The following is a 24325-nucleotide window of genomic DNA, read 5'->3' on the forward strand; positions in this document are numbered from 1 at the left end:
CAAAATCATACTTTGTTAATAACTTATATACTAAATAAACTTTAGTGCACAATACCAGAAGGTTGTTTCTCATTTAAACATACCAATAAATAGTTCGAATTCATTTCTTTAAAGAATTTTCTTTATTAAACCATATAATTTCATTGTTTATATATATAATTTTCATATATCCTTTAGAAAAACCATGTATTAAAATATTTAATATTAAATTAAATGTCTTTCCTTGCTGATTTTACCTTCCTCTCCCTTAAACTCACAATTAAATATCGGAAAAACAGTCCATTAAATTTGTGTTGCTATTTAAACACCTCCCCAGACCAATATCTTTTGGGAAATCTCAAGTATTTATCCCACAAGGTGGCCGCGATCGCGGAGACATCCCAACACCAGTGCCTAATGTGGCCTAATGGTCATAATTATTTTAGCTTGTCTTATCATCGGCATTTGTCTAAATATACATTTGTATACGCGAGTGTCTATGCCGGGAATAATCAGCTGCCTTGACAGAGGTGGCCATTGGTCCCACATATCGTGGGCGCTTTTAGTTTCCCCTCTTTTTGGATTTCTTTAAAATAATTTTTTTGAGGAGACAGCCAAGACAGAGAGAGAGACCCATGGAGGTACGGTCATGATTGATCGGCCACAATACATGTCCATTAAATATGACTCTAAGCCGGGGCGTGTGGAACGTAATAGATGATGATGAAATGTCTTTGGTTGGCTGTAATCAATTATTCAAAGAAAAAGACAAACCATTGACAAATCGCCAACATTGTCTCCTAGAAAAGCTTCTTAAAATAGAAAACTAGCTTTAATAAGCTCTACTTATATATTAGTAACAAAAATATTACCAAACCAAATACACTTAATTAAATAATTTTCTTACAGCCAACTTCCTTTCAAGCCAAGTCCTGCCCCAGGACATGCATCAGGGGTTGCTGCTCAATGAGTTAAGTCTATAACTCACACACACACATACACACAGTGCGAATCTCGAGGATGGCATTAGGGAAATTAGCATACGCCATCAAGTATACGCCCTCGTGTGCGCTGTTCCTTTGGCAGGCTGGCAGCAGCAGCCGGAATAGACAGACTACACACTCATGTCACGATGCAATTTCCAGGATATTAATTGTTATAGTTGCGAGATGTGTCTGCTTGAATTGTTCCTGAGGCTTTTGTGCGTTGCAACGAATTTCTAATCCTGTTGAAAACAAACGTATCGCCCTGCCTGGGCTCTGTCAAAGCCAGAAGCCGGAGACCAGAAGAGGCTGGTGCCCAGAGTCTCGAGACTGGATCCCGAATCCTGGCTGCACTGACACAAGGATTTCCGTACATGACAAGCGGCAGCTATAATTTATAGAAGCTGCGTAAGTAAGCTGCGTGGTCGAGGATGCAATGCCACCCCGGCAAAGGGTTGCTGGTCTCGGTGGCTGGCATGGAAGGAACCCTTCTTCTAGGATGCTCTGTGTTTGTTCTCGTCTTGTTTCACTTAAATGACACTTTGCATTCTTGTAGCATCTTGGAGCAGCAGCAGCAGCAGAAGCAGCATCCACCACCGAAAAATACCTCCTACTCCAGCGTCGGCTGTCTATTCCAGCAGAATGTCGGCATGTCTCAAGGAATTTTCCCTTCATTATGTTGGGGCAAATTTGTGTTCTTTGGTATTTTATAATTGAGTGTGAATATTTGCGATTAATATGAAAATTTGTGAAAATTTAATAAAATATATAACCCACAACCATTTCCGGATCAATAACGTTGAATGCCAACTAATTGCTTGAGCAGACTCGAGTATTTAAGCAGGCTTTTGGATAAGAGAAAGCCTTGGCTTAGCCTTTCAGATTTCTATGGTTTATGCTTAAGACTCACGAACATTGTGTGTTTTCGTTTGGCTTAAATATTTGTGAATTAACGGAACAACACAGAAAAGGGGTTAGCAACATATTTGCTCACAGCTATGGTACAGTGATTTCCTGAATAAGAAGTATTCCATGAGTTTAAGCTATTTGTATTTAGAAGATTTATTTAATTTATTTTATTTTATTTCTGTGAGATGTACAAAAGTTATGAAGGAAAGTCAGGTAAAGTGAGAGGTTTTTTCTTGAATAATTTATATTTATTGGCTTACTTTTGATTTGTAAGTTGGCCTAGATAGTTTTTCATAGAAGAAAGTATAGTTTTTTGTGCTGAAAATAAAGAGTTAAGATGTAATTCCCTTAATATAATTATTTTTCATCATTTTCCAAATGATTTTATATTTAATTTACTATTTTCTACATCAATTAATCTCTCAAGTTATAGTTATAGTATAGAAGATCATTAGGTTAGTAAATAGATGAATTTCCCCTTCCTTCATTAATTTTCTTGGCCCTTGGCTACTATTTAACCCCCAAGAAAACCCAAGTTATTTGTACAAACCTAATGAATAGCGAGTAAATCCCCTCAAGTTCTCTTTTTAATATGACTTTTATAAGCCAAAAGCAGCGGTGGTATTAAATCAACTTAATCGCTTACCGTTTTCGACACTTTGAACAAAAAAAAAAAGAAGATAGAAATTGATGTGCCATTCACTTTGACTAGATGAGAAATGTTTCCGTGACATTTGTAAGAGGCTACAGCCCCTTGATGCCACTTGACCATGATGACGACTGCCCAAATCCCCGAGCAGCGTCTGGGATCTAGGCATAAAGAAGGTAACTAATCACAAATACGACTCGGTACCTACTACTGCGACTGTCAATAATAAATTACCGTGATTTTCACATGGTGTTGAAGGATTGCCCACACACGAGTCAGTCCCCAGTCTCCAGTCCCATCCAGTCCAGTCCAGTCCAGTCTCTCTGTGGTACTTGGAAACGGGTCGCCAGATCTCGTCGGAGAGAAGAGACTCAAGCAAATGCGACAAGTTTCCAAATGGGTAACAATTTCCAAAGTGATTAATTCGCCTGCTGGCTGCCATCGAGCATTCGGCCATTGGATTGATTTATGGCCGCAAGACGTTAAGTGGATGCAAGATAAGTTAACTGTCGTATATCCTCGCCGCTGGTGACCGATCCAATCCGACCCAATCCGATCCGATCCCGATTCCGAAACCGAACTGAAACCGAGACAATGCCAGGGAATGTCGAGTGGCGGGATCCCATGGTTTATGACCCATAAACGAGATCGCTTCACAAGCAAGCCAAGGATCTCGGATCCCCGGGACAGAGCTCCGAACTCTCCATCTCGCCGTGATGCGATTAATTTACCCGGCTTACTGATTGGACCCCAATGTGTAATGGGAAATTTTATGCCCGGCGCGGTCATTTAGCATTGTAAAACACGACCATAAAGCGAGCGGGGCACTTGGCCTTAAGTAAACTATGGGAACGGAACTAATGTCCCGCTGATGGCACCATAGAATTACTGGCAAACCGTTTAAGAAATTAGTTCCCGAACCCCAAAGCGCCACTCGACATGTGGCCAGACACTGGATCTGGGCTCTAGACTTGGCATCTTTGCTCTTGGCTCCATTTCCACCTGTCCCGCTGGCCACTTACATGTGTAAACTGTGTCAAACGAAACCAAATTAATCACTTGCACTTACAAATTCGAGCGGAGGAATGGCATCGCCGCATCGGCTAATTCGGAATTGGTCTCTTCAGCGCGACGACTGCCTTCGTCGGCTGTCAATTTCAATTCAATTGGCAATTTGTTGCATAATCGAGCCGCCGCTAAATGTTAATTTATCAAACGGCGATAGTCGTTACAAATTGTTTTCCCCATAAACGCGCCAACTTCCCCCGGTGTACTCAAACCCCAGGTAAGAAGCCCACAGACCCCCGGGCCCAGAGATGCCGCCGCCATTCGCGTTTCGAGTGCTTTTTCGCTACGAATGCGGCATTGTCCATGTCTCGCATTTGACAATTTCTGCGGCGATTCGGCAATGTCTACACAGAAAGAAAAAAAATTTCATTAATCCTGTGGGTATCATATCATAATTTATATATTTAAATTTCAAAATGTCCCGAGATTTTGTGTTAAAGAAGAGCAGGCTTGATCTAAGTAATGATTGAGTGGGTTTCCATGCCTCATTAGATCACATTTTATTTATTTTTTAACCAGATCTGGTGGGAAGTCTGGTCTTCTTTATTTATAAATATAATATTTAATATTAAAACTTTAAATATATATATTAAAGATCTTATGGGTGTGATAAGAAACTAAAAACAGTGTCTAAAATTAGCCGTTTAACCCCTAAAAACATTATATTTGTCAAGTTGTACGTTTACACCGTTTCCTAAACTCTAATTTTTAAATTTGTCTGTTCTGTATTTCATTGTTTTTTTATATGACCCTTGATGTATTTCATATTTGGACTTATTGTCTGTTTTTTAGCAGGAAATAAATTCAAATAAATCTTTAAATAAAAGCGCTAAATGAAATATTTAACTATAACGAAATTCTATAGGTACTAAACTTAACAATAAATTGTGAAAATAAACTATTCTGAAGACCTATAAAAATATGTATTTTTAAGAAAATCTGCATACTCCTTCCAATAATTAAAAAAGAATTAAGCAAGACCTACCTTAATCCAATATTAAAGATAAATTTAATAAATCATTTTGTTATTTTTTAATAGTAGTGCATTGTAAATACCTTATCAGTTTTTAGTTGAATCATACCTCTTGCTAGAGTATAAAAATGCTTAATTACACCTATCATTACCATTTTTGTACGTCATGTTTTCAGCTTTTTTGCCTGGCCTCAATTTGGGCAAAGAGAAAAAAATAATAATATATTACATTTGCAATCGATTAATGACACTGGTTTTACCGCCATATTCATTTCAAAAGACTGCTGTTGCTGTCGCTGAATTAGAACAAATGTTCAAACTATAAATTAATGTTAATTTGTCCTTGAAGGGTAGAAGGTAATTAGCAGATATTTTCTAGAAGAAAAAAGATGTGACAGAAAAATATATAATAAATAGATAACTACTGAAATGTGTCGCAATTTAGGAATGCCATTTGCTATTATTAAACTAAAATGTTCTATACAAAAAAATTGCTTTCATGTATAGATTTTCTGAACATAAACTCTATGAGGGACTTATAGTTAAGCTGAAACTTACCTTCCCTTACCTTCAAGTTATTGTAAAAAACCAACTCCCTCTTTCCATTATAAAAAGAAACTCAAACCTTTCATGATTATAAAGAATTTTATTAAACGATTTAAAATTATTTAGATTATGTGTTCATATAGACGAAGTGTTTAGTGTGAAGTCTGTTAGACAATGAAAAACGTATCACAGTTTACAATCTTATTGCGCTAGTTTAGTATTTAGCCTAAGCTTACATTGCGGTTCGAAGAGAAACATTTGATCTGGTACTCTAAATACATGATGCATAACTCGAATGAAACTTGAAGTTGTTTTACGCGGTGTATACGATTACAATGAATATTACACGATCCCCATGGGGCCTCTTAAATACCAGTTATAGACGCAGTGCTGATCAAAAATTAATTCTTTGATTTTATTCAGAGACGCTGAGCAAGATCTCTTTGATTTTATTAGAGATTTTAGGCAAAACGTATTTTTTTCTCACTGATCCCCTTAGTTTACGAACTTCTTGAAGAGCGGCCGGAACATTGCCTCATTCCGCTGCAGCTGAAGAGGCGAGGACGATGAGCTGGTACTGCTGCTGCTACTGTTCCCACTGCCGTAGTCCTCTCGCGGCGAATACTCCCCAATCCGGGAGAAGTTCATCGGGTAGCCGTTGTACTGGGCCGCATTACTGCTGCGACAGGTAGCGATCGTAGGGGCTGGAGTAGCGGTAGGCAGGAGACTCAAAGCTCCGTTCAGCACCTTCATATTCGGCGGAGTTTGGGGTGGAGTATCGGGTTGGGCTTCGGGAAACCCCATCGCCCGCTGACTCGCTGTGGACTGAGATTGTTGGAACTGTTGCCGCTGGAACTGCAGCTGCAGCTGCTGGGCCCCGCTCGAACTTCCCGTAGTAAGGATGGTAGGCGTATGCGTGCCGCTGGAACTGCTGCTCCCGCTGCTCCGCAGCCCCCCCGCCAGCTGCTGCGGATGCAGTTGCTCCAGCTGCGACTGCTGCTGCTGGGGCATACTGCTGCTGGTGTAGGGCATACTGTTGCTGCTGTTCGTAGTATGCAGCTGCTGGGTCGTAGCCCCTAGAAAACCCCCGTAAGCCGTGGTGTGCGGCCTCAGGTAGGGAGCGGCGGCACCATTGAACATCTGATCCCGGCCTGCCGCCTCCTGCTGCACCGGGGGATACTGCTGCTGAAGCGGAATCGAGTGATTTGGGTGACCCTGGTGGCCCATGTAGGCCGGCGGCGGGGTCTTGCAGCCAACTGTGTCGGCCAGACTCCAGATCTTCGGCTTGGTAGCTGGAATCGGCACGCCACAGTCCCGGCCTAGCTGGTTTTTTGGCTCCCCATTGTCCCCGTGGAGCTTTGACCCGGATCCGGAACCCTCATGAAATGGCAGCATGCCCTGCTGACCCGGCTGGTAGTAAGCGGGATGCTGATGATGATACGGGTGATAGCCACCAGCAGCGGAGCCACCTCCGCCTCCATGATAGCCACCACTGCCCGCCGAGGGATAGCCGAAGCCTGCCCTCAGGATATTGGCCTGCTGACCCAAGCACTTCTGGTCCTCGTCTATGGCGTCCTCCTCCTCTTTGGTCTCATCTGGTTCAAAGAAAGGACGGCTTTGAGTACTTAACCCTGGGGAATGGCTTCCAAGTCCTATACCTTTGGCCAGGCCACTGCCACTCTGGCTTCCCTTGCTGCCCGGCTCCAAGTCCTCCTTGTCCTTCTCATCATCGGACACCATGGCATCGTCGTCGTCATCGGTGCGATTCTTGGGCTCCCAGGTCATCTTGTTCTCTTTCTTCAGTCGCCGCCGGGCATTGGCAAACCAGGTGGAGACCTGGGTGAGCGTCATCTTGGTGATAATTGCCAGCATAATCTTCTCGCCCTTCGTGGGATACGGATTCTTCTTGTGTTCATTCAGCCAGGCCTTCAGCGTGGCTGTGGACTCCCGCGTGGCGTTCTTGCGACGAGCGGCCAGATCGTAGCTGGCTCCATAGCTGGAAAGGAAGAGAAAATATATTTAAAATAATTTAATAATTTAAAAAATATTTTAAATTTAAAAAATAGTAAATCTCCTTTAAGAGATTTCCTTAGCTAGCGGCTAGCTCTCTCTCTCTAATTGCATGCCCCGTAAAAAATGCATCAGCACAGAAACATGGAAATTCATTAAAAATGCGGAAAACTCAAATTGATGTTCTCCTATCCCCCCTGGACATCCCTGAGCTGAACTCTCCCCGGAGAGATACTCGGGATCGTCGTCCTGCCAGTGTAATACATCGTCAAAATATTGTAAAACATAGTTGTGAAACAGGGCACGGCCACAAAAAGCAGCAACAGCAGTCCAAACACAGCGTCTCCGGCAATAACGAGGACGACAAGTGGGTGCAAGCACTCCTCCTCCTCCTACGCCATGGTGGTGCACTTATCGCACATTTTTTAACCCACCAGAGCCTGTGGGAATCCCTTCCAGCAGCAGCAGCAGCAGCAGCACTTCCTAGCTAAAATTAAGCCCCAGCCCATGCGTACTCTCCGCTGCACATCCGGCTCATCCGTTCGCCGGGCATTTCACTTTCGGGTCTTCTGCCCAGACCCACACCCACTCCCGCTGCCACTCCCAATCCCTTTTCGTCCTCTTTTATTCCCCGTTTTGCTTGCTTTTTCATGGGATTTTTATGGAGCCACAATCAACAGTTTGTGTGCGGTGAATTTTACAACAAGATAAAGAACGAAACTCGGAACCGCTGCCCGTCGAATGCAAATTTTAACGTCCTTTCTCCTTGTTTTTTTCTCTTTCTCTTTTTATTTTCCTTTTTTTTTGTGCTTTTTGTTGTAGTGCTAGTGTACTCTGATTGTGAACAGTGTGGAGGAGGATGTTGCCAGTGATTAGCACAAGAGTTTGGAGGAGGATTCGTGGTTTTTAGGTACAATTCAAAAAATACAGCGAGACTTTCACTGAAAGGGTTTTTTTTTTTTTTGTTCAAGGGAAATAAAATGTTTATCATCGTTAAAGTACAATATTCTATTTAAAATAAAATTGCATCCTTTAACTTCTAAAGTTTTTAATTAGAGAAACTGAAAAGAGCTGCAGCTATTTTATATTACAATTTTATGATTTATCCAAATTTGTCATTATTCAGAATAAAAATCTTAAAAAATTAAAAAAAAATGTATTCGCTTTAAACAGTTTCCCTCCAGAAATCCCTTTCTTGCAATAGATTTGTCCGCTCAATAGAGTTTGTCCGCTAAAGTACCCCTTTACAGCAAGATTTAAGGTTTCCCTTAATTTATGTACGCCCAATGAGAGTTTCCACTGTATTTGAGGTCCAGACAAGAAATCAGATTTGTCCAATGACCATGACGGGAGGCACGAGAAGCCCGTAATTTCTGGCACGTAACCCGTAACATCGTTCGAAGGCGGTTTTATAATATCCCGACCATATGATTATCGCGTAGTTCGGTGGCTATAGCTCTCTATAGCTCTATGGCTCTATTGCTGGCTGAATTCGATTCGAGTGATACGCTTTGTGGGCTTTTTGTGCTGTTATGTTTACAAGCTAACACAACATCAATTTGTCCGTAATTGGCACGCATCCTATTTTTGTATTCGCCATATAATTGCAGTGCCGCGAAATGCATGTACCGGCATACATGTGTCTGCGTTCTTTTGGCATAACTCGTAAACAAAAATGATTTGGCCGCGGCAGTAGCTACTGCTACTTGCTGTTGCTGTTGCTGCTGCTGCTGTTCCTAGCGGGCCATAATCTTGTTAACAAATCACATTCTTGTTCACACAAATACAGGGCGACGGATACGGTTCTATGGCTCTATGGCTATATGGTTGCTAGCACTCGAAAAAAAACAGGGGACATTTGTTTTTAAATTAAGTAAATAAAATATTTTTTATTTTAATTCTAGAACCAGTTAAATTTTAATTAGAAAAGGCTTGAAGTGCTTAATTTTACATTGAAATTATCCTCAATGAAGGATATTGAATTACTGGAAACAATAAATATTATTTTTAATACATAAACAATGCCTTCTAAAATATTTTTTCATTTAAAGTCCAGTAAACCAGATTTCAAAATTTTATTTAAAAAAACAAGAATGCATTTGCCTTTTAATAAATATATTCTTGAGTAGTCTAGCATTTCACATATTTCACATTTCACATTTTCCCCATAAAATTTTCAACAAAAATGCTTTCTAATAATTTTTAAACAAACATTTCCCAAAACAACCACTTATTTTCGTTATTACCAAGCTTAAAGATATTCTAAAAATCCCCTAATAATATTATTCTACAGTGCAGTCACTGGGAATGACCGAATGGTGCGCTTATTAGTTTTAGACCGGCTTACACACATTTACATTTGTAGCTTCTACGCGAAACACATGCAATTTGGCCGGAGCCGCCAATTACGGCGGCCATTATCTGCGAGTTGCGATTTACTCGTACATTTCGAACAAATAATGCCAGCATTAAAATGACATTCGCTCCCGTGAGCAGACACGGGCATGCCTGTCACTGGGTAATTACGATGGCTGTCAGTGCCACCCCCCACTCAGGCGGAGACTCACACCCCCCATCTTGTTCCCTTTTTCCATTTTGCTCGACCCCCTGCAATTTCCATCCAAGCCAGACAGACAGACAGAGGGACGGAGAGACAGTCAGTCAGTCAGTCAGATTTTCCACCTTTCCACGGTGCCAATTTGTGACTATGAACAAAACAAAGCGCAACCGTTCTCCCCTCTTAAATGTCTTTGTCAAGCCCGTAAATATGTACACGCCTTCGCACAGAGGGAAAAAATATTTAAATATCAAGGTGGGCTTTAAAAATAATTTTAAACAATTTTGTAATATTTTTTTTAATGGGAAATAGCTTTGTATTTTGATTATGAATGAATAAAGGTTGCTCTTCCCCAGATGAAAAATATATCTGTATTGTTTTATGATGGCATTTATACTTCTAATTTAAAAAATACTTATATTTTTTTTCAGTGCACTTTACAGACTGGTGGCCGAAACACATACCAACACAACACCGGTACATCGGTAAGTACGTGCGTATGTACTGCCGCTCAATATGGCGGCCAACATGGCGTTCATTTGCGGCTCACACCTCTCCGCCCCCTCGGGCACCCCCTTCGGCACCGCCACCCCGCTCCCCCCTCGGCTGCATCGCTTACAACTCACTCACTCATTCATTCACTTAGCTGCAGCTCGATTTCATGGGCTTTCCGCACGCAAGCCGGCCCAAAGCGACCGTCCAACGGGAAGCCGCAGCCGTTGCATGCCACACAGCCTTCCCAGTCGCCCAGTTGCTCTGTCCCCCCGATCTGGAATCGGAATTCTCGGACTGGGTCTGGAACTGGGATTGGGACTGGTAGTGGCAATGGGGCCTCGTCCTCCCGAGTGTGAGTGTGTGGTATGTGCGTACGCACTTATGCATGCATATGCACCCACGTGTGCACATACTTTTTGTATTAATGTATGTACATGCACGGCAAAAAATGTTGGGCATATGGAATAAAATATTTATTTAATAGGTGCTAATTAAGCAGCATACTCCACAAAATCACGCACTTACACAGGGGGAAAAATAAAGGAAATATAAATTAAAATCTAGCTTTTAGGGATTTATAAGTTCAATTTACTTATATTTTCTTCAGGTGCGAAATGAACTTTTAAAACTTTATATTAAATCATTTTTGTAATTTAAAATGCAAAAATTTTACTATTTATTTCGAGAAAAAATCAAATACTGATGATGAGAAAGAATGAATACCTCTACCCATACCTCATTTCATATAATAATTTAATGGGTTAAATTGCTTCTAAAAAATTTGAATGATAAATCTAATAAAATTAAACTTTATATTTATATTTAAAATACATATTCCCCATTATATTTTCTCAGTGCATAAACACACATGATTCTATATATAAATGCTTTTTGTGAGGACGTACAGCGTGCGTTGCGCGCTCTGGCGTGCAATTAACTGCTATTATTTTTGCAGCAATCATAAATAAATAATTTCGCGCTCTCATACAGCTTCGAACAATTCAAATTTTATTATCGTCAGTCCGTAGAGCACGGAGGGGAAATTCGGAGGAAGAAAGCAGGACACAGCCGGGAGAGGGACAGGGGAGGAGCAACGCAGCCGCCGCAAGCAATTAAATTCAAATCAATTTCAAGTACTCGCAAATATTTTGTAATTAATTATGGACGAGCAATTGCAGTTGGGTTCTCTGCGTATTTAAATTGCGCTAAAAGGCTTTCTATTTATATTCTATTAGACGCAATTAATTATTGTTCTGCGTAAAATTTAATTAAATTTAAAAGAAGAGAGAGATTGCTCTTACCCATAGGCCGACATGGGATCGTAGGAATAATAGCCCGTGGTGGGCTGCAGTCCAGCTGAAGTCCAGGCACCCATCTCTGGGCCCGCGCCCGTGTCCTTGAGTCCGTACGGATTGCTCTGAAACGATTAAGAATTCAGAATTTAACACAATGAATTGAATTGAGTTATTATTATTTGATTTCGAATCCGCCGAAACAAAGCATTTTCCCACAGTTTCCAAAGTTGACAATTTTGTTAACATGGAATTTATAATTTGGCAACATATTTCGCGGCAAAACAAGCAAATGCCGCCATACTGGCCATATATTTGAGAGACATTCATCGACAGATACAGCGATCGATACCGAGAAACCATAACTTTCCGAAAATCGGAAATTATCTAAGCCAGCGAGCGCCGATTATTGTTATTAAACGGGTATAAAATCGGGCTTTTGCTGGACTGACACTTTGAATTTTAATTCCAATTCAGACTCCCAAGTCTGGCTGTGGCGTGCTGCGATTTATGCCCTCGGAAAATGACAGCCGGATTTATGAGCGACAACTATTGGCCAGATCGCCGTAGCGGCAGCGGCCCAATCTGGTTGGCCCTGTCGACCCGGGCTTTTGTGGGCTCTTGATTTATGAAATGGTATTAACATTTTTAATTGCCGAACATCATGTATGCCGTTGTTTATTAATTTTTCACCCCCTCCAGAGCCGAAAGCTCTCCTCGAATCAATTCAGATGCCGCCGCGGTCGAGTGACAAATATATTTATCAAAATGTCGTTTGAACAGGTATTGGTATTGGGTTCGGATCGCCATCGAAAAAAAAAAGAGATCTCGTCGTGGTTTTGGTCGTCTCCCCGATTTATTTACCAATCGAAATGATGTGTAAGATTCTACCAGATCCCGCGTATTAACACCTCGCTTCCAAATTGAACAGACATCTTATCGAGCCCCCAGAGATATTTTCTTAATTAAAAGTATGCGCTTCGTGACGCGACGTCCGCGATAAAGAAGACACTCAGTCGGTCAGGTGCGCTCTCTTGCCACAAAAAAACAACAAATATAAAGGGGAGAAAAAAACCAAATAAAAATAAAGACGAAAAAAAGGAGAAGAACGAATGAATTTCCTGTTGTTGTAAATAACAATTTAACATGACACTTTGGTGGCTGCCGCTGCCGTCTCCGCCCCATTTGCTTTTCCTCTCCTCTCCTTTTTCCCGGGGGGTTTTCTTGCCTCTTACATCACTCCCTTGCCTCCAAGGAGGTGGTTTCCCTTTGAAGTACTGGGCCGAGAGCCGCCCAAGTTGATTAGACCGTGTTTTCGTTCATATTAATTAGATCATTCAAACTAATGTGCTTATTACAGCTCTGGGGAAATATTGTTGACAAAGCCGGGACAAGTGTTTTAAGATTTCTTTTAAATTAGTAACAATTCATGAAACTTGTAGGTTAATTTGGAAGAAACGTGACCTGAGATAGGGCAAAAGACTAGAGAAATTTTATTGGGCTAAATTTTAGGTTGATTTTTTGATATCTTTTAAGTTTTTTTATATATTGTTCACCTGGTTTTTATGTTTTACATGAAGCTTACATCAACATTTTTGGGGTGTCCATAATTTAACTTTGTTACATATGTTTACTATCTTGTCAAGTTATGCTAATTCTATTTTTAAAATTTTTGGTAATTAAAATCGTGTGAAAAATATATAAAAATCTTCACAAGCTTGTAAACTCTAATTTTCTATTTCATTAAAATAATTTAAAAAACAATTCAATGGCATTTGAGTTATACTTTGATTTTATTTCTTATTAAATTTATCATTTACTATCATTTTAAAGAACTTTTCAATAAATATCTAGAAAAGAATTCGACATTTTTTAATTTAAAAACTAATGAAGTCCTATAGCATTTCTTGAAACAACTCTTTTCACTTACATGTATCTATAGAACTCACAGTAAATAATAAAAATGCTGCCCAAAAAAAAACCTTCTCTCTTATTCGCAAATCGAAAAATTGTGTACACAAACCACGCTGATGAAATTATTTATCTGTCCTTATAAAACACTTGCTCGGCTATTTGGTTATTTGGTCTTTTCGTTGTTTTTGGACGCTTCCAGCTAAGCCGTTGTCCGGCCTATCCATCTCGGGCAGTTAGTTATTTGCCAAGGCTAAATACTGTCCACATTGTTGTTATACATATTGTTGCCAATTTTGTGTGTTTGTCTGCGACTGTGTTTGTGCTTGTGTTTGCCATTCATTCAGGCCAACAGCAGCAGCCAAAGCCAAAGCAAAAGCAGCAGCAGCAGCAGCGCCAGCGTGTGTTTTGCTTCAGTCATGCTGTGCTCGTGTACATTTCAGCGGTCACTTAGAGACTATATAAACACAGTCAAGGTCGGAATAATAGGGGAATTAGAATTGGATAAAATATGATTTAGGCTTTTATAGATTTTTTAAAATTTTTCTATGAGAAAATAGTATTTGAGTAGGGAAAGAAATTATTAAAAGGAAATTATTATAGAATAACAATATTATGTTATAACCTTCTCAAAGAATTTATAAATATTACAAAAGAGCTAATAAATAAACAAACAAATAAACAAATTTGATTAATCAAAAAATGTATTTTAAATTGTATATTAATATTTAAATAATTAAATTTGCCAACGAAAATCTTTGAAAAATTGTGATTACGTATCAATTTTTTCTAGAAACAAGATAAAAACAATTGTGGGTTCCACAACTTATAAACTATACAATTTTGTATAATATCCCTTAACTAACTTTAACTTTATTTACATAAAATAATATAACAATAAATCGTACATAATTATAAATTACTTCATTAGATAAAGTTTTAGATGCCTGCCAAAGGGTTATCCCATCACCTTAACCTCCACTGTGTGTATGTTGTGTGTGGTGCTCTCTTACACACACTGACTGGGCCATAAGCTTGATTAGCCCACACATACACGAAGAGAGTGGAGTGTAATTGAGGCCATGGGGCAATATGTTTTGTTTCCAATGATTTTGCCTTTCTTTATGCAAAGTATCAAATATCGCAATGGAAGTCGATTGGCAGTAGTAGGGAATCCGGGGGGGGGGATGTCGGGCTGGACTGGCCTGGCTTATAAATTAGGTAGATGGATAGGCGGCGATAGAAAGGGGATCCAGTGAGGATTCCGGAGGGAAGAAACTAAACCCCCGATACGGAGCCAAATGAGGTTTGACTGAGCTTCAGTCAGCCATAATGATAATTCGATTTAGTCGACTGCATTGACAAGCCAAGCCATCGTCGTTGTCGTTGTTAGCCATAGCCAAAGCCAATAGCTTTGTTGTCGTTTTAGTTGTCGATGTCGTTGTCGTTGTCTTTGTCGTTCTCCCGTTGTCGTTGTCGGTTCGGTGTCTCCCTCCTCCTAAGCTGCGGACAAAAGCCACTGACTACACAATTAAAGTCATACGCTGAGATAATCCATTTAGCCCTCTGGCCCAGGGGGCTCTTCACCTCCTTCAGCTCATGGCTGGTTGCCTGGCACTTGGAAAAAAAAATTATATTTTTCTAAGTAAATCTTTTGAGATAAAATTAGTTCGAGATCTTTTGATTTTAAATGTAAAAAAATCCTGTTAATACCTTATAAGATTTTTGTTTTTAATTTAATAAAACTAATAAAAAGAATTCCAAAGCAGCAAGAGATACTTTAACACCTTTTCTTTAAGATACAAAAATATTTCCTAATATTATACATATATTTATTATTTATATTAGTTCTAAAGTACACTCACCAGCGGCGAATAGAAGGCGGAGCTATCCACTCCAATGCTCTGGTAGGGATTCTGATCCGTCGAGGGATACGGTGTCCCGTAGACGCCAACGCTGGCCGCCGGCAGGCGCGAGTAGCTGGAGAGGGCAAGGCGGGCGGAGTCGTACTGGCAGGAGCAGACGGTCTGACCCGACACCGGGTCGGTCATAATAGGTCGCCCATTCTCGCAGCAGGAGCCACTGCCTCCGCCGGCCGTGGGCGTCGTGCCCACACCATTGCCGTCCAGGGAACCTCCACCGGTAACCAAGTCCGCTCCTCCTGGCCCAGATCCAGCTCCGGCCACCACCGATCCCCCCGTGGGGGCATTCTGCGAGTTCTGCGAAAGGGCATTGGGGCTGAGTGCACCCGAGGAGGCATCTCCGCCAGCTCCAGCAACGCCACCCGATGGCTGGCTCGCCTGGCAGTCCGCACCACCCGCGGGGCTCATCGCCGGGGCGTTTGTCATCACCAGCGAGTCGTTCACGTTCGCAGAGGAGTCCTCCGCTGGCTGGGCACTCGGCGGTAAAAGCTGCAACGAGGAGAGGAAAGGAGGATCTTTAGATGGGACCAACTTTAACGCAAATTGAAACACAAATTCGGCTTTTCAGTGCCTTATCTTATGTGTATATTAAGGTTATTGCACGTAGAGAAAATGTGTGTTAAATATACTTTTGATATTAAAACAATATTTAAAATTAAATATAATTATTTTCTGTTTAGGCTTAATAAACCTAGTATGATCTTAATATTTACCTATATCTTAAGAAGTAAAAAATTTCAAAATTCGCTAATAATTGAGCACATTTCTCTTCTAAAACCAACTCAAACAGTTGAATCTATTTTAAAAGTGACTTGATATATCTTTATTAAAATCTAGTTTATAAAATCAATCCGATAAAACATTTTCCCACCGTGCGGGTACACTTCACAACTCGAAACGCATTCACTGATAGCCTTAAGTGATATATAAACAGACCGCCACTGGCTTACATAACTAATGCATGTTAATCAAAGGGCCATTTTAATTTTATTTCAAAGACAGCACCACAGGCCCCGACGATCGAGAAATATTTTCCCTCGGCTGCCAAAGGGTCATTTCGAACACCTTATGGGCGATACAAAGACCTGATAAGGCTCTTCACACACTTACCCGGCCGAGGTTTCCAAGAAATATCTCAACGTTACCTTATTGAAGGGAAATATTTAATTTTCAAACATCAAACTAACCTTTAGCAATATGTGGTATTTATCTTAATACATATTAGACCAATGAATTAGCTATTATTGGGAATTAAATGTAACAGCTGGATAAACTTTACATTTCGTTAAGCTTTGGGGTTTTTAAGCTTAAATGCCAGATAAATATATATATATATATATATATATATATATATATATAAATATATAAATATATTTATTTATATATATATAAATATATTTATATATATATAAAAAAATAAATAATTTGACATTAAAACAAGCTAAGTTAAATGTTAACTCAACTCAACAGCTAAATATTTAAAAATTATATACTTAACATCCTAATTTAATACTACAAATTCATATTTATATGCTTAGACTTGTCATTTATATTAACCAAAAATGAATCTTTTTAAAAGTTCTAAACTATATTTATAAAAATCCCCTTTCTTTCTTGTTAACGATTACAATTATTTTAAAATTGATTAGTATTATTATTCCTTTAGATAATTACAGCTAACAGCTAGATAAACCAGCTGTCAACTTGGCCAGGAAGGTGCTCCAAGAAGAACCTGCCTGGGAATAGATTCCTCCCTCCACCTGGGGCACAGGAAACGCACACATACACACACACACGTCCACGCATAATGGCTAATTTTGTGCCGATGAAAGCCCGAGTAAGTCATGCTAACTGCCGTACTAGAAACTTCATAAATATTGATGTCCGGCAATGTTGTTTGCCCATCCCAAAGATACAAAATCCGCACAGGCGGCGGGTCGGGGTAATTGCGAGCGAATTTAATTCGAAAAATCGACAGAAGGCCCCCATTACAAGATGCATCGATAACATGTAAGCGAATATGGTGTTAACACACAATCAGCGCCGCCGGCTGAAAAGCAAAGCGCAGAAGCAGAAGCTGCACGGGATTCATAATCCCGCGGCGATTAAGTTCCCTTAATCAATGGCCGGGATTCGGGAATCTGCTGCTGGACTCCGTTGGCCTCCTTTGGCCTCCTTCATCCGCCTGCAAATGGCGGCGGCCAGATCAATTACCTCGCACATCGCAAATCGATTTCAAGTGCTTGATGTCCTCCATCTTTTCTTTATATAATTTTTTTTTTCTTTATGTATGCGAAGAGGAGCTTCTCGCCTATGGCATGCGCCACTCACTTGGCAATTAATATGCAAAATGCGCCAAGCCCAAGAAGCAGACTGGTTGGGCATTTAAAAATGCCAGAAATCAATGAGGGTGTGGCAGCCGACGCCTATAGGTCGGTCCGCTGGAGACTCTGCAGTCTCAGGTCTGCAGCTCAGACCCAGGCCCAGTCCCAGTCCCAAGACCCAGGCCCAGGCCCAGACCTTTGGCCAAGATCGAGATGGAGTTGCAGATGCTGGCGAAGAAGGCTTCTGAAAATTACCGCAGGCAATCTGCGAAACGAGCGAGCTGCCTCAATTTTCAAAGTCTGCCTGGGCGAAAATATATTGCCGAACCTATAATTAAGCTGAATGCTCCGCTGATGGACAGCTACAAATTGATCGAATGCCAGCGGAATGTCTGCCTGCGTCAGCCTAAAGGTCATATATTGTATATCCTGGCAGCAATTTCTGGCCAGGCTTACACGGCTTCCGTAGCGAAATTCTGGGCAAAAATTAAATGCCGACCAAAAACGCATAATTATTCCGCGCCATTAACATAATCTGACAATAGAACCTTCTTCGCCCATCGAAATCGCAGCACATGCATATTATTTTATAATTATCAGATGAGATCGAAGGGAGATCGAAAAGGGATCGATTTTGGAGGAGAGTACACCCAGAGAAAAGGGATTCATTTTTTAAGAGATAGGGTAAGGTGGGGTAAAGCCGACAGTGTGGGTAAACCCGACCTCCCTCTGTTTTCGAAAATCGGAAGCACTACGCAAAATAATATTAGTGTTGTCGTGTAGAGCACCGAAAACAATGTAAATGGTGGTATGACAGCATTTTATTAGTCAACATTGAGATGGTCAAACGACAACAAGTTTGTTTTCACAATTTTGAATTTCATTTTTGTGCATAATTAACTGCAGGATATTTCTTTTTGTCAAAGTTATCGCATGAAAAGGTAAGTGGATTTAGATTCTTTGAATAAAGTCCTACAAAGTGCATATAAGTTTGGTTCATTTTTTTTCATAATTTCTTTTTTAATTGCGTTTTTATGAAAAATTACGTGGTGGGGCAAATCCGACCTCTAAATAGTGGGGTAAATCCTGCCGCAAAAAATCCAAAAAAAACAACAATCACACCAAAACCATCAACATCGCAGCCAACCAGACGTTCAACTCGAACCAAAAAACGCCAGCAAGCTATTTGAGCAGCGAATCAGATGATACTGATTAATTATTTTGCTATTTTAATTTTTTTAATTCTTTTATCTTTTATTACCATTAAATAACATAACATTGATTGACTTATCATTGCAAAACCTATATTTAGGTTATATCTGTACTAAATCAACCAAAAACATAGGCGGTCGGGTTTACCCCATCATTTTTGAACATAGCAAAAATGAACTTTTTCGTAAAACGCTTGTATCTCAAAACTTTTCAAAGGTATGAATAAAATGCTATGCATAGAACGTTGAGCAAAAGTCTAACCTTTAATTTGGTATATATAACGACTTTATCCGATGTAAAATAAGCATTTTATAGCCAAAACCATTTACTAGGTCGGCTTTACCCCACCTTACCCTATGTTTTCAAGGAAATTTTAAACAAAATAGGAAATGTATATGTGGAAAAATCAAAATAACATGAATCTATTAAGCACAATTCCTCCCTCGATTCCTTTAAACAAAATTTTATAAATCTCTTAAAAGGAATACCCAACTTTAATTAATAAACCCACCATCGATCATCGCCTAAAATCACTTTTTCTCTCTAATTCAAGTGTAGAATCTACAGGTGAGTGATCCACTAGAAGGTCTTTTGAGCAATTCATAATTAATATAGGAAAAATTTTGAGTCATGCTGGGGGAATCGTTCGAATAATAGAATTTCGAGGCCAAAATCCCGCCTGATTGACTATATATAGGGACACCGATGAAAACAAAAATACAGAAAAAAAAAACGCACGACCATTTATCAAAATTTAACAAATGAATGATTCAGGTGTTTTTTTGTGTTTTTGGGCCGCGTGATTTTAATTAGTAAAAAGCAAATACATTTCGGTCCCGAGACCTGGGAGCTGTGCTTGCTCCTTGCTGCTGCTGCTGCTGCGTTCCCAGCGAATCGCGAACAATATGAGAATTATGACAACTGATCTGATAGGCGACACCATATAGGGAGCTCTATGCGCCTGCCAGATTCCTCGGCTCCTTGCGTTCTCCTTGAATGCATTATTCATGAGGCAGCGAGGAGCACCTCCACTCCATTCCTTTCCAGGACGGAGGAAGCGCCAGTCAAGACTCGAGAGTCCAGTGGGCCATGGTCATGTGAATTGGCCACGTCCATGTCGTCCATGAGTGGAGTGAAGAAGAGTGGAGTGGAGCCTGTGCAGACGACTGGCAGGCGACAGTGGCCAGATAAGATCTGCTGGCCATGTGTGCACAGTGCCAGTGCCCAGTTCGAGTCCCAGTCCCAGTCCCAGTCCAGTTTCAGTGCTTTGGAAATTTCTGTGAATCGCAAACGCAGCGATCTAATCGCGACTTGTATCTCCGAGTTCTCTGCCAGGCTCCCGGATCCATCCGCCTCCGACTCGCATCTACTCCCGCACTCCTCTTGATCCTCCTCTCCCTGGGCAGATGACCAACTTGATAGCAGCAAGCGCCACTTGAAGAGAAAAGAGAGGAGCGCCCCAGTGCAATGTAAAGTAGATCAGAGCGGGGTCCAAAGTCATTGGTCCATCGATGATCGTTCGCATTGTGAGACCAAGAGCAAGAGGAAGACCAAGATCGAGACCGAGACCTCCACTGCATATCGGCACGGCATCTTGCCCAGAGTCCAACTCCTCATCAATGGAGGGCCAAGATGCTGCTCACGTAGCTACCAAGGCATTCCCAGGGCCTGCCCTCAGCTGTCACTTTACGGTTATGAATTTTATGATTTACGATCGCCGCAATTGAATTTTATTGACTTTTCAACAGTTTCACCTGAGCGTGCCTCAATCGGCACCTCCCCATCGCCTGCACCTCCTGATTGCCTACGACTCTGGCTGGCTCTTTGCACTCCTCCTCCTCCTCCTCCCTCTTCATTTCGACTGCACTTAATTGGACTCGTGTGGTCCGAAATGGGAAAGAGTCTCCGTCCCGGGCTCTTCTTCGAGGAATCCCAGCCTGGGAAATTAAACTGGCTAGTGTGCGAGTATCTTTTAGGAGAGAAAAAAACTCAATAAATTTACTATTTGTATCCTAATAACTTTCACAGGCACTGTGATCCATCAAAATGTTGCACAAAATATTATTGTTGCACCTGCAGCATATCTTTAAAGTTTAAACAATGCTCACGAAAAGTTAAAGGCAACTGACTTTTACAGCTGACATAAAAAGTTCCGAGTCCTGGCTAGTGCTTTTTTCTCAGGCCATATATCAGGCATCTGATTTATTGTTCCTTTGCTTACTTCTACCAATTTACTGTCATAAGCATGGCAAAAAGAGTTGGCTTTAAGGAGGAGCTTTTTTGCTGCTGCCTTTCATGTGAAAGTCCAAGAGCGCAACAATCAAAGAGTTGAGGCGTTTTTGCCCTACAGTAGTGGTAGGTCTTCAAGATCAAGCGATCAGATAGCTTTGACTTTGGGGCGGCCGCTGCCAAGAAACTACTTGTACTTGAGGCTTTTAAAAATTGCATGTAGGCTTGGGTCTTATAAGATTTAGGTTTCTTGAAATAAAACGGATTGTATCTATATGTTGGGCTTTTGCCAATATACCTAATTGTGAGTTAGTTACCAAAAGAATAAATTTAATTTGGTATATGTAAGAATAGTTTATACTTTCTAGATAACACAAAATAATAAAACAAAATGTTAAAAAATTATAGAGCAAAAATAAGCATTTTATACCCATTTGTATTGTTTATATGGTAATATTTTTATATTTTTGATTTATTTATTCATATATAGAATATTTTAAACAAAATTTCTGCTTTGTTTTTATCCAAAGAATTTTATATATTTTATTATACTTTTAAAAATTGAAATCATATGGCAGTCTCCTCTCAAATCTTCTTATGTTTAACCTTTTTCATGAACTATTTAAAAAACAGTGCAGTCGGGGTAATAAATATTAAACTAATATTTTACTGTAGGTAAAGTTAATATCGTTATATACCATATACTTTATATTTTTTACGATATAATCATTTTAAATTTAAAACCCACCTGCGAGGCCGTCGGAAAGCCTCCGTATCCGAATTGTGTGTAGGCAGCCATTTCACTCCAGGACTTTTTGGGTATTAAATAACTCTCCTTCTCTCTCTTTCACTCCCTCTCTCTATCTTTCTCACTCTCTCTTTCCTTCTCTCACTCTCTCTCTCTCTCCTTTGGGCAGTCTTCTGAAGGACTTATGTAGCTCCTACATCAAATGTCAAATGATGTTTGGGTTTTACGTAAACAATGGTTCAGCTTCGATTACGTGTGTTCACAAACAACGAGCGATTAGGTGGACACAGCATTAGGTCAACCCTAAAGTATCTCAGGGATTGCAGTAGTATCTGTAGTGCTTCCAGAAGTATCTGAAGTGAAGAAGTGGCTGTCACTACGCTTAAACAAGCAGAATAGTAGCGCCAGACTTGATGAAAGTATCTCAGGGATCGCACTTTCAAGCTGTTTTTGTCACTAAACAATCCTTTAAGAAGTATCTCCGCTGCTTATAGAAGTATCTTTCACTTAAATTGCTAGGCCAATCAAAAGTATCTCAAAGATTAAAGCAGTATCTGTAGCGGCAACTGCTTTGCCAAAAGTATCTCAAGGATTGCACGTGTTTTTTAAGGTCTTGCAGCTGTATCTGTGTCACTTGTCACTACAAAGTATCTCAGGGATAACCGGCGTATCTGTGACTGTAAAATGAGTTCTTATTCCGTGAATCTTTCACTCGTAAAACGCGGCGGCAGCGCACACGACACGCAACGTAACGATTTCGGAAACAACGACGGCAACAGCGCGAGGCGAGCACACACACGCTCCAGATGTGCACCTTATAACGTTTGAACATGAACTGGTTGCGAATGCCGTTGCTGTGGTGCTTGCGCCGCTCTTGGTCACGTTCGTTCCCCTGCCCGTCCACGTCGTTCGTCGTGGCTGGAAGCGCATTCCGCTGCAGTTGCTGCCAGAGCGGGACAACGCTACTGGCTACGCCACGGCGGGAATGCCGCTCGCCTTGGAACGACCGATGGGAACGCCCTCGGGTTCGTTGCTCACCCAGCCAGACAGCCAGCCAGTCCAGTTGGGAAGTGCCGACAACACCACCACCACCACTGCCGCACACACTTCCCAACAAGGGGAAGCAGTCCACTGGAAGTCAGGCCGGATATCCACCAATCGGAGAGCTCCCTGCCAACTTCGGACAGGTGCGAACGGCACCCAACAAAAGAAAGAAAAGGCCACACAGAAAAAAGAAAAGTAAATGTGTGTGGAAATGAAAATGGAACCACAGTTTTCACCTCAACTCTTGTTTTCCTCTGATTCCCAGGGAAACGCCCCTTTGTTTGGTGTCATTTGTTTGTTTACCTTTCGCCTGACTTCGCGGCCCTGTTTCTGTTTCTGTTCTGGAATATATGTATATCTCCTGGATGCCATGATCGCCAAGTGGAAGCAAGGATGAGGGGTGGGTGCCACCTTAAGTGGCGACACAAGAGCGTTAATACGATCACCGGATTCCGCAGCAGCCTGTATTTATCGGCAGTCATTACCATTATCGCCGGACTGCGCGAAACTTAACTCCCATTATCGATCCTCCACAATTAATCGGAGCCTAATCTGGTTTGAGTTAACCTTTACTTGCTCACTGCTTAAATATCACGCCACTTTTGGTAGCAGCTTTAAACAAACCAAATATTTAAGTTTGAATTAATTGGGTTTGAATGAGATTTATTTAAGATTTCTTCTATTAAAATGTACACTACTTATAAATTACTATATTAGTCCTAATAAATAATATTTAGTTAATTTAATTCATTGCTTTCGAATCACATTTTTAACGGCTTCTGGAAGAAGGCGTTTTCTTCTAAAACAACTTTATGTATTATTTTATACAATTTAAATCTCGTGAGGAATAAAAAATTAAGCTCCTTTATTTGCACCTACTTTACGTATATTTTGTATTTTTATTTGAGTATTTGTATTAAGCAATAAATTCTTAAAAAAGTAGTTTAAAGGTATCAATATATTTGTAATATTTATTTTAGTATTGTTGTGATGTAAGTAATATTTATTTACATATTGACTTGATGAAAATAATATTTATTTAATATTTATTTAAGCATTGAATTGATATAAATAATATTAACTTAATACATGATGTAGGTATTTAAAAACGAAAGAAATCTGAACAAAAATTGTACATATTTGTTTTTGTTATAGTTATTTTTCCTTATAGTTTTTATCCAAATTATATATCACATTATTAGTAATACAGTTTAAGGTTTCATTTTATGGTTATTTTGAAAATTATTCTTTTATAAATACTTATTTCATTATTAAAAATGTTTATTAAAATACATCCGTTAACAAGATAGAGCTGATAAAAAACATGTTTTTACAAATGGGTTGTCTTTTAATTAAAGACCGAATTCCTAATTGAAAATGACATGTACACTTTTATGGAAATTAAAATTAAATTAAAAATTTGTAATACAAATTGATAAATAATATATAATAAGTTAATAGTGAATACAGATGT

General features: G+C 40.1%; 1 protein-coding gene across 2 annotated transcripts; it reads right to left on the reverse strand.

The window, feature by feature from the left end:
* Positions 1–5187: 5187 nt before the first annotated feature.
* On the reverse strand, positions 5188–22624 carry ara (araucan). 2 transcript variants are annotated; one of them, XM_017160979.3, is made up of 5 exons: positions 21808–22624; positions 15238–15783; positions 11471–11586; positions 6766–7103; positions 5188–6702 (listed from the first exon to the last, which is right to left on the reverse strand). In XM_017160979.3, exons 1-5 carry the CDS (start codon positions 21856–21858, stop codon positions 5603–5605), a joined length of 2151 nt encoding a protein of 716 aa, XP_017016468.1. In that variant the 5' UTR covers positions 21859–22624; the 3' UTR covers positions 5188–5602. The 2 variants fall into 2 exon arrangements, with proteins under 2 accessions (XP_017016468.1, XP_017016467.1); XM_017160978.2 differs by having other exon boundaries at positions 5188–7103.
* Positions 22625–24325: the final 1701 nt, after the last annotated feature.

The sequence above is a fragment of the Drosophila kikkawai genome, chromosome 3L (assembly GCF_030179895.1).
Source record: "Drosophila kikkawai strain 14028-0561.14 chromosome 3L, DkikHiC1v2, whole genome shotgun sequence".
NCBI lineage: Eukaryota > Metazoa > Arthropoda > Insecta > Diptera > Drosophilidae > Drosophila > Drosophila kikkawai.